At 35.7% G+C, this 11,759-nt stretch overlaps 1 protein-coding gene across 1 annotated transcript in view; it reads right to left on the bottom strand.

Moving 5' to 3' along the window:
* Positions 1–1,454: 1,454 nt before the first annotated feature.
* LOC106071030 (glycosaminoglycan xylosylkinase-like) overlaps positions 1,455–11,759 on the bottom strand; it is a 31,860-nt gene continuing 21,555 nt past the window's right edge. The window contains exons 4-10 of the mRNA XM_056040282.1: positions 10,580–10,703; positions 7,313–7,399; positions 6,451–6,560; positions 5,097–5,271; positions 3,741–3,929; positions 3,154–3,213; positions 1,455–2,477 (exon numbers count right to left, since the gene is read on the bottom strand). Of these exons, the coding sequence (XP_055896257.1) occupies positions 2,258–2,477; positions 3,154–3,213; positions 3,741–3,929; positions 5,097–5,271; positions 6,451–6,560; positions 7,313–7,399; positions 10,580–10,703 (965 nt within the window). The 3' untranslated portion in view covers positions 1,455–2,257. The remainder of the gene's footprint in view (positions 2,478–3,153; positions 3,214–3,740; positions 3,930–5,096; positions 5,272–6,450; positions 6,561–7,312; positions 7,400–10,579; positions 10,704–11,759) is intronic.

Genomic DNA, 11,759 nt, shown 5'->3' with positions numbered 1-11,759 from the left:
TGGAGATATAATCAATTTTATAAACATTTCTACCAGAATTTTTAATTGCTCTCTATAGCAGGGGTTCTCAACCTGGGGATCACAATCCCCTTGGGGGGTCGATTGACGTTATGCCAGGGGTCGCCTAAGACGATTCAAAATATGGATTGTTATTGACTATTCATCTATTGCTGTGTTTGTGCGGGGAGGGGGGTCGCGGCAGAGTGGGGGATTGTAAAAAAGGGCTCGCCGAGCATAAAAGGTTGAGAACCGCTGCTCTAGAGGATGATCTGTCATTGGGAAAAGAGTTTTACATTTGTCAACGAGCAGAAACGCTAAAAGAAAATAAACAAAAGAACAAAAACCAACCAAACAACAAAAACAAATCTATCAAAACCATTAAAAAAAATATTTTTTTTCGCAAAGGATACCATTGTAATGTTAAAATGTATATTTTATAACATGAAAACAATCTTGCCAGTAACAACCAGAACATGCATATAAAGTTAAATTAATATTTACTATAAGATGTTTAAGACTAGTTTCTTATAAACCAAAGGAAAATCACTATTACACAATAGTCTAATGCTTCCAAAGCCACTCAGTATAGATAGAGAAATGTGCGTTGAAATCTTCCTGTTGTTTTTCTTTGCTATTAATCCCTCAGCAAAAGAAATACTCACTGGTCATAGAAGTCTAATAACTAATAGTTAGACATACAGGTGATAGAAATGGAAAGTTCAAGGAACTACATCTTCTATTTTGATAATTAAATAACACATCATTTTAAGGAAGATAATGAGTTATACACTGTAGGAATTCAATTGAAATAAAGAAACAAGACTGAGGAAATTGTGGCTTTGCTTGAATTTTTTTTTCATACTTAGAGTATCTATCAATATTTCTTCTCTGCTATGTGAAACAATAAACATTTTTATAACTAAAGAAATAAATGTACAATTGAAGACTCTGGTGTGTCAGCATTAATGTAAAATCAATAACACAACTCTTTGTCTCAGGATGTAGTGCTTGAGACACACATGTTACGAAAACAACTATTCACAGGTCACAGGGTATCTCAGCTGAGGGGTCTTTGCATTTAACTATTATACATCCCTATTAATTTTAATGTTGAGATACACACTTCTCTTACACAATTAGAGGTGAAAATGATAAAAATTTTAACTGATATGATGAACAAAAATAGAATAAAAATGCAAGTCAAACCTTCATTGATAAATATTAGCAAGAAGAATTTATTTCATAGCATCCAGCAGAACATTCCAATGTTTCCACTATCTATGAGTCATAATGGTTTCATGGGAACCAGATAACGCCCATAGATTCACACAGCCACAGTTACATCATTGATAGGATTCATAGTGATATTTGACATTTGTAAAGACTCTAATATTAGATTACAAATGGTTGCATACAAACAAGTTTTAATTGAAACAGATTAATGTGAGTGCATGAAAAAAAAAAAGACATTCAATAATATGCAATAATTTAGAAGGAATTCTATTTTCAATACATTAAGTTTAAAACAGCAACATACAAAGAACATCGATTTGGAAAATAAAAACATTGTTCTACTGATGCAGGAAATGTAACTTCATCTTATTGTAACAAGCTGACAAATACACAGTACAAAAAAACTTTTTTGAAAATCATTCGTCTCCTTCACCAGTAGTTATTGTTACCTAAGATATTTAGTATGTCAAATTTTGCTGTGAGACTTAAGGATCTATTAGAAGGGTAAAACTTTATCTGTTTTTTGTTCTAGTAAGTACTGAGTATGTCATGTGGTGGAAACACAACCAATCGTCTTATATCTAGCAATTTCTCAAAATTTTGTTATTCTAGTCTTAAAGTGCCAGAAATGAAAAAAAAAAAAAAAAAAAAATGTAAGCGAAATCTACCAGCAAGTTAAATGTTTGGTTTTGCTGCAACAATTTTTGTTTAAAATATTTACCTCAGGTAATACCACATCTTTGAAAGCTGCCTTCTAGATTTAGTTAGATGTTTGTCACAATCATGTGAGACTATCTCATTCAGAATTATAATAATACAAATAATAAAATACTTTAACTCTTTCTCTCCTAACTGACGATACCAGGGTTGATTTCACCAGAATGTGGTAAATAATTACGGAGAGAAAGAGTAAAAAAAAAAAGAGTTTCACACATTGATTCAAAACAATATAAGATTATTAGCATTAAAGTGAATATAACAAAATTCAACAATATCATAATTTTCTATCAACAACAGACCAGACTTATCTAATGGAAGACTCAAACACAAGGGCATGTGTGCCCACTTCTGCTATACAAGCATGGATTTGTTCTAATACTGTTTTTAACCGCCTGTCCAAGGCATCCAGGTGTTTCTGGGTCAGGATTGGGGTAATGGGGTCCACAGAAAGAATCCCTGCTAGAACTTGGCTTAGGATGCCATCTTTCATTGCCAACAGCTTTTCCCACAGAGTGACTCTGATCCTGTTCAAAGAACAAATATATTATTATAGGATGGAATTCTATACTGACTTGTAAAGAAACGCAAGCTTAAAATATATGGCCATATTACAAGATCCACAGGGCTCGCAAAAACCTTCCTTCAGGGAACAGTACCAGGAAAAAGAAGAAGAGGCAGACAGAGAAAGTGATGGGAGGACAACATAAAAGAATGGACAGGCCTACCATTGATAGAGGTTTTAAACAAGGCAAAAGACAGGGAGGAATGGAGAAAGACGGTTGACAAATCTTGCTTGGGGCCCCAACGGTCCAATAGACTAAGGGATAGGTAAAGGTAAAAAAAAGGATGGAATTCTATACTGACTTGAGGTAAGCGATCATTTTTGCTGTATGTATTTCTTCCTCCAATTTAATCCACCTAAGTTTCTGAAAATCCACTTTTGAGCCAGCTTAAGGGGGAAGTGGACACCCACAGAAGACTGGGATTTTGAAATTCTGGATTTTTAGGGTGCCCCTTACTCCTCCCAGCTCTAATGGGTACTAGGACTATAGTGCTGGCCCCATGATGCTGTGCTCATTAACTGTTGGCCAAAGAAACAGATGACCTTAACATCATCTGCCCCATAGATCGCAAGGTCTGAAAGGGGAACTTTACCTTTTTACTTTAATATAGTGTAGAGTATAAACAGCAGCTACTTACTGACAACATTGGTACAGTGGTGCTAGAATACTGAATTCATCTATATCAGGGTTACCAAAACTGAAACATACAAATACTCAATGGTCAATTTTTAAAATAGCATTCTTCTTTATGTATATATATATATATATATATATATATATATATATATATATATATATATATATATATATATATATATATATATATATATATATATATACATATATTGATATCTTAAAGATATTTTGAATAGCAGTTGTTCTTTAAAAAAAATATCAATGATTATTACCATTTGTAGAGGAACTGTTTATGGAGTTTTATTTATGGCAAAATGTGTTTAAAAAATAATGTGTTGATGTGACATTAGAATATTGCGTAGTCTAGGTAAAATGTATTAACAAACAATCAATGAATATCCATCCATCCATCCCAGTGGCGTTACAGCCCATGGAGGGCTCTGGCCTGCTTCAACACATCCTTCCATTCAGATCTCTCCTGGGCCTTTCGTCTCCACGCCCTAACCCCAAGCTGATGCAGATCTGCTTCCACGTCATCAATCCACTCCAAGAATATGTATGCTGCATATTTAGAGAAGAGAACCTCACCTCTTGCCATTATCCAACATGATAAGCATGCTGTCTTCATAACCCTCAAATGTCTCATAGTGGTGACGGTCAGCATTGCCAATCAGGTAATCAAATATACAGGTGTCGATGATATCCAAGAGCCTGTGTCCAGTGCTGTAATATGGCGATGATTTCACTTTATCACAGTAATGATCATCTGTTTCCCACCTGGTCAAGGGATAGACAGCTAAAATTATAGTGATGTCATTATATTAACCCCCCCCCCTTTTCCCCCCAGCAATAATGAAATAATGACAAAACATTGGCCTATAGTAAGATAAATAGATAGAGAGAAACAAAGATACAGAAAGAAAAAAAGTGCTAGTGTAACAGTGAAGTAGTAGACAAATAATTAGAAATCAGAATAAAATGTAGGACTAACTGACCATGAGGTCTTACAAAACTAACAAAATATGGACTAGCTAAGAATGAAAACAAAGATACTTATTAAATAAAAACTACATTTGTCACATTAATAGTTTTTTTTTATTTCTTCATAGTACTGTATGATAAGTGGTACCTGACAGCTGGGTGGCAAAATTAATTAATATATGCGCTCTAGAAATTGGAGTTGCATAAACTCAATAAACTTATCAAGGCATGTGTGATCCAACTACACTCTCTAACAACTAGTAACAAAACACTAACATTTACTTAGGACATATACATATATTTGATACAATCTGGAAATATTGTGACTGGAAACTAAACAGTTAACCACAAAAATACATCTGAAAAATACTGTGAACCTTTTAATGCTCAAGATCTGTTTGAACCTTTTCTCTGTCATCAACCATCTTTTAAGATATTTTATGTGCCTTACACAACAACCACACAATCTGTTTCTTAGACTATAGCCATGTGTCTAACAGTGACGACTATGAGTCAGAGAATATGTTAAAAAACAAAGCAAAACATTTTCACTTCTTCATAAGCAATGAGGTGTGGTGGCTGAGCGGTATAGCCCTTGGCTTCTAAACCGGGGCTCCCGGATTCAAATCCTGGTGAAGACTTGGGATTTTTAATTTCGGGATCTTTGGGCGCCCCTGAGTCCACCCAGCTTTAATGGGTACCTGACATTAGTTGGGGAAAAGTAAAGGCGGTTGGTTGTTGTGCTGGCCAGATGACACCCTCGTTAACCGTAGGCCACAGAAATAGAGGACATTTACATTATCTGTCCAATAGACCACAAAGTCTGAAAGGGGAACTTTTTTTTTTATAAGCAATCATGTAAAATTTTGTTTTCAAGTTAAAAAAGAAAGAAAATAACTAGAAACCTCCTTGAGGTGTTGCTATGAAGAACTGCATAAAGACAAAATATAGTGAGGACTTTACTTTGCCTGAACGCCTTCTCTGTAGGTCCTTGACCAAGGGTGTTTGTGAAGGGTCAGTTTGAACTGCGATGGCATCCAAAGCACAATTGTCCCTTCTATTACCCCATTGGTTGTGCACACACCATCCTCAGGTCCCATACAGTAACGGCATCTACCATAGAAGCAAGACTCACCATCTAAGGATAGAGGATATTTGATACAACAATAAACACAGGAATCGAGTTGAGCTTAAAGGATGAAGAGGGGCAAAATTAGGTGAAACAAAGGAATTGAGTTGAGTTTAAAGAATGAAGAGGGGCAAAGTTAGGTGAAACAAAGGAATCAAAATAAATCTAGATATTTGCAAAATTGTTTTACATGTTCCTTTAGATTCTGAAGATAAACTACATCCTAGCCCAAACCTCTGTTAGAATATATTTCATATTTTTCTTTTTACCTATCCCTTAGTCTGTTGGACCGTTGGGGCACCACGCAAGATTTGTCGTCCGTCTTTCTCCAATTCTATCTTTCTTTTGCCTAAGTTAGAACCTCTTTCAATGGCTGGCCCATCCATTCTTTTATGTTGTTTTCCCATCGCTTTCTCTGTCTGCCTCGTCTTTTTTTCCAGGTACTGTTCCCTGAAGGAAGTTTTTTTGCAAACCCTGAAGACCTTGCAATATGGCCATAGATTTTTAGCTTTGCATTTTTTTTTTACAATAGCTAGCAGTCATCATTGGGTCCAATCCCTGCAGTAACCCTGTCTCTAATCTCTTTGTGATGTGATCTTTAAATGTGATACCTAGGATCCTTCTGTAGCACCTCAATTCCATTGCTAGGCTCCTCCTCTCTAGCTCTGCAGTCAGTGTCCAAGACTCACAAGCATATAGGAATGTGGCCATGACCATCAGTCTGATTTATATTCCATATGATACAAAAATAAAAACAAAAATAAAGAAAAAAGTGGACCACAACATGTGAGCAACTAGATCTAAACAAAAATGGTCAAAAAGCCTGGACACTTCTGCACTGGCTAGCAGGAAAGAATCAAATAACAAACCCCCAACCTATAAAAGGCACTGATGATCAAATATCTGTAAATGTTGATATAAAAAGACATAAGTTTACTTTTGAATGAGTTCCTATTTTATAGTAATACAAACTCAAATGGACTAGCAATAATCACTGTTTAAACTGATTTTGACTCTGTCATGACTCAAATGTTTTTATCAATATCAAATATACTTAAAGAACTAAACTTTCTTGAAGTACTAAAAAAAAAGTATGGTGCATTTCACTATCACTTCTATGATTGGATAGTGGAAATGCAGTCAGCCATCATGTACTCTAGAGACTGATACGAATAACAAATCTCTCACCTTTTTCAAAGAAAGTTGTTATCAGCCTACTGGTGGACACAGGCAAAATCTCTTTCTCAAAGTGTATCCTGCGCCCAATGACTAGAGGTATCCGTCTTAAACCTAACAAACTGAAAACAGGGAATTATGATGATAGTGTATTTAGTATGTAATAAGTAAATTGTAGTCTTCTTGGTAAAACAAACTGCATGCAAAACTTGAATCAAGGCAAAGATTGTTTGTGACTATAAAGATAGAACTTAGCCTAATAAGAAAAATAACTTTACTACATTCTCATCAAATTGCCCTTTTAATATAAGTAAGAGTTTAGAAGTCTAATTTAGAAGAAGGAATTATAGTTAAAATTGCTATATCAGATTTGCCACTATCATAAGATGAACCATATACTTTAAGCGTTTTAGTTGCTTTTTTTGCACTATTTATTCCTGAAGGTAAACTGATACAACTTCATCTGGTTACAATTGATTTGCATAACTATGTTTTTCTTAATAAACTCTCTGGATTTTCTTTTATAGGTTACTTGAAATGTTTAGAAAAAAAAAAAAAAGCAGCAAAGATTCATTATTAAAATTATTGTTGAAAGTAACTTAAAAAAAATCAATTTCTTCAACTTATGTACCAATATTATAGTAAAATATCTCATCCATATCCATATCTTATTTTTCATAATTTTGTAATAATTCCAATAAATATAGATATATGATATAAATCCTTCCAGGCCACTTCTAAAGTTCTGAAAAGCCAAACCAAAGCTGGTTGGACATAAACCCAATAAATAAAATAAAAATGATTCATTTTTAAATGGCAAAACTTAAACAAAGTTCACAGTTTACTCCAAAGAGTAATGATGTTAATGACTGACCTTCCCAAATAAAATGCAGCTATCTCTCCATTATGTCTGTCTCTCCCTGAGTAGGGTGTACCTGTTACAACATAGTCTCTGGGATACCTGCAACAATAAAACAATAAATACATCTGTATCTCTATGAGTTGTTTTTTTTAATATAAAAAAGTCAGGCCGCCTACATTTTCCACTTTTCAAAGCTTGATAAGCATTCTATAAGGCAGATATAAAGATCATCTGCTTTATGGCAGATGGTTATCAAGGGCGACCTACCACCTTTACTTTTCCCCCAACTAATATCAGGTATCCATTGAAGTTAGATGCATTCAGTGGCGTCCTAAAAATCCTGAAATTCAAAATCCATGTCTTCCCTGAGATTCAAACCTTAGACCCCTTAATTTAAAAGCCAAGCACTTTACCACTCAGCCACAACATACTCATCTAGCTACAATGACTTCTTTAAAAAAAATTAGTTTGCTTTGGCACAAAACAAAAACAATTTTGTTCACCTCTTGGGTTTGACCCACTGATGGATGTCACCCAGTGCATTTGGCACCCCCTTAGTGAAGCTTAATGAATTAGAAAGTGAACTTATCTATTAGAAAACTATGAAGGACATCATTTTTGACACATCTGTGATCAGCATCTGATACAAAATAATGATCCACTCACAGACACAGATTAAGACCCATTAGTATAAAGTTCAACAACTCCAGATGAACAACAAGGTTTACATTTAGAACATAACAAAGGTGACCTAGATTACAGGTCAACCACCCTGACCCCCTTCCCCCCAATACAAAGTTGACTTGGTCAGAGTCCAGATCCCCTATCACTATGTCTTCCCTCTATGGAACCAGATGATACGGATTCCACAACAGTGCAATGAACCCTCAATACGTAGAGCAACAGGTCACTTAGGGACTTGTAGATTAATGTCTAACAAATTTCAAATAAAAAAAAACCCCATAAATACATGTATGTTTAATGACACACACACACACATAAACAATAGGCCAATAGATTAATAATGTCCGTCAAACTACACTAGCAGCTGTAAGAGTTGGCAACAAAGGCAAAGTGTACTTCTAGATTTGATACAACTTAGATTTCACAGAAGCTGCTCTCATTATGCATCTGGGAACGGGATCTATGAACCAGGGCCCACAACCATTAAGGGGGCCCACAGATTGCCCCTGGATAGAAACAATTCAAGAGTCTTAACAATTGTCCAATCAATACAGAACTGAACTAGAAGTAGAACTAAAGCAAAAAGCAAAGGAAAGTTTTGTGTATTCAGTATCAACATTAATTAACAAAGGGAGAGAAACAAAAGTGAGAGAAGAAGTGAGTTCTTTCCCTTTCTCAACAATACAAAAGGTAATCATAAAAGTATGTGTTTCAAGTCAATGCACACATAAATTCTCTTAATTACTGCCATTGGTAACGAAATGCGATCCTATAGAGTCAAGATCTCTAGTGAAACAGCTAGTGGCTCATTCCCAAATGTGGCCCACATGAGCCCTTGGGGAAGACACTTTGCACTTTTGTAAAAGCCAATTTAAAACCACATGGACTGGAATATCTTTTGCTCCATATACAGAGGGAGGGGGGGAGGAGGAGGGGGTATTGCCTAACAAAATATTTTTAAATCCGGGTACCTGCTCCGACACTGATTTCACATATATTAATTGATATGACAACGTATTATATGCACTTAAATCAGATTTAATGTTTATATTGAGGTACAGGTAAATTTAATGAACAGCTATGTCGGTATAAAGTTAATGTTTTATATGTATCCATGTTTTTATTGGAATGCTGGCTCATATATATATATATATTTGCTTCTATTCAGGGAAACATACACAAGTGGTAAACTTTTACTAAAGGGAGAAAACCATTTCACTGCTGTGATATTTCATTAACAAGCCAATGAATCATGAATCTGTCTCCTATAGCAGCAGTCATGCACTATGGAAGTAATAACAAAAGAGAGGAGATATCATTTGCAATGCAATCTGTTACGCTGTGGGCACTGTATTGTCAAGTACAGTCTATCTAAATATTTAGTCAGCATTGACAATGGCCTGCCATAGTCTATGACCTGATAGAATAATGTACAAATAGTTTATACATATTAGCTCTATGACTATAGCTGTTTTAAAGTCTGATCATGATCTGCTATATCTCTACATCAGTGTTTCTCAAACAGTTGTCTGCCGACCCCTAGGAGTCACAGAGACAACAAAAATTACAATTAAAAATAACTTCTTCGCTAAAAGCCAGATCATCCGATCAGATGGTTTAAATAATAATAAACTAACCCGTCACTTCTGTTTAAAATGTCTATTACATATGATGACCTAAACCAAAGATTTGAAAACATTCTTCACGTGGATATTTTCGACTGGATATTGAACTCTTTTGCACATGGACAAACTCAGATCCCAATCATAGATCAATCCAAACTAATGAAGGAGCATTGAAATATCCACACAAAAAAACAACAAGAAACTTAAACAAATGTTTGAACAAGGAGATCACAAATTCTGGTTACACAAAATATTCTGAATCTAAATCCTGCTTTATGGCTCATTATAAAGAAGTTGTTGGCTGATTTCCTGTCAAATAAAAGAAACTGACTAGAAATGTGTACTCATTGAGCTGGGCATACGTAGACTCATAAAATCCCATCAACCTTATCCACTTTCATTAAATTTTTTACATTTTGATTTTACACAAAAGTTATAATCTCAATAAACACTCCTTAAAGAAAATGTTGTTTGACATGTAACCTATAATAATAGCAGTACTGAGTGGCAAGGTTACGAAGAACAGAAGGTGAAGAAAATATGGCGAAAAATAAGCACAGATGAGGACCTGAACTGCTGACCCTGACCCGGTGCAATCACAATCACCTAGCAGCGACGAGGTACCAAACTAACATCCATATTCACCAATCCTCTCTCTCCAAAAAAAAACAACAAAAAACCATTCAAATAAGTAGTTATTTGGTCCAACATCTCCACTTAGGGCCACGTGATTTCACATTCCTATCCAAATAGTCCCCACAAAGTTATATATAATACATATTATGTAGCTTTTTCACTAAAGGGCCAGTGGGCAATTTTATGGACGATATAAAGGGGTCTGTGGGCCACAAAAGTTTGAGAACCAATGCTCTACATGTATGACAGCAATATTCATTCTGTTTCTATTCTCCTGAGACTCTTGCTCCCTGAGTAGTCTCCCCTAGCTAGTTGACTCGCACTACAAACTCACCAGGCTGGTTTGAAAACAACTTTCTGAGCGTTGTCTATCAACAGAGTCAGCTTGAGTTGTGTCCCTCTCTGGCCAAAGTCTGCCGATGTTATGGTCCCTTGTGACATGGCCTTGAGTATTGCCCCTGGACAGAAACAATTCAAGAGTCTTAACTATTGTCCAATCAGTACAGAACTGAACTAGAAGTAGAACTAAAGCAAAAAACAAAGGAAAGTTTTGTGTATTCAGTATCAACATTAATTAACAAAGGGAGAGAAACAAAAGTGAGAGAAGAAGTGAGTTCTTTCCCTTTCTCAACAATACAAATGGTAATCATAAAAGTATGTGTTTCAAGTCAATGCACAAAATAATTCTCTTAATTACTGTCATTGGTAACGAAATGCGATCCTATAGAGTTAAGAGCTCTATTAAAATTGAACTTGAATTTCGAATGTTCGTATGTCACTGACCCAAATTTACACCATAGATCTGCATTTAGCACTTGTATTAGTGCATCGCAAGAGTCGCGCAAGGAGATAATATAATCCAAAATAAAATATTTTGGCCAACCTGCCACTAAATCTAGTTGAAAAGGAAGCAAAGAAAAAAATCCTGGCAAGCCCAAAACAAGTCAAGTGGCAGACGATAACGACAAAACAAACAAAATATTGAGAACACATTTGTTTCCCGGGGGGCATCGTGCTGCAAGTACAGCATCATCATTGGAGGGACAGAATACATCCAGTCACACAAATTCACGAGAGAGAGAATGATAGAAAGGGGGGGGGGAGAAAATGGAAGGGAAGGGAGATATTGTGTGAGGAGAGAGAGAGAGAGAATTTTCAATGTTTCACTGAAGAGTTACCAGCCTTCACGTCCTACTGAGGACAAGAAGCAAAGCCCAATTAGATCCCGCAGACTAATAACAGGACATTACTGTTAGAAACTTTTACTGTTAGCGACACCTCAGTGTCCTGTCATGGTCCTACAAATAGATGCTAAACTATCATACAGCTATGGGCTATCAATCTTCAATCACACGACCACAGCATCAGAGCGCGAGACCAAAGTTGAACAGAGAAAAAAGCTTCAAGTGGGAAAGGTTGTAAGGAACGGGCAGTCATTGGAGGCTATGATGCTCCCAACATGTGTAATGGCATCAGATTCGTACAGCAGCCAACCAGAAGCGTTGCCTGGAAAG

This window comes from Biomphalaria glabrata, chromosome 9 (genome assembly GCF_947242115.1).
Source record: "Biomphalaria glabrata chromosome 9, xgBioGlab47.1, whole genome shotgun sequence".
Classification (NCBI taxonomy): domain Eukaryota; kingdom Metazoa; phylum Mollusca; class Gastropoda; family Planorbidae; genus Biomphalaria; species Biomphalaria glabrata.
Note: the sequence above shows the minus strand (reverse complement) of the source record. Positions and strands in the feature narration are given on the sequence as shown.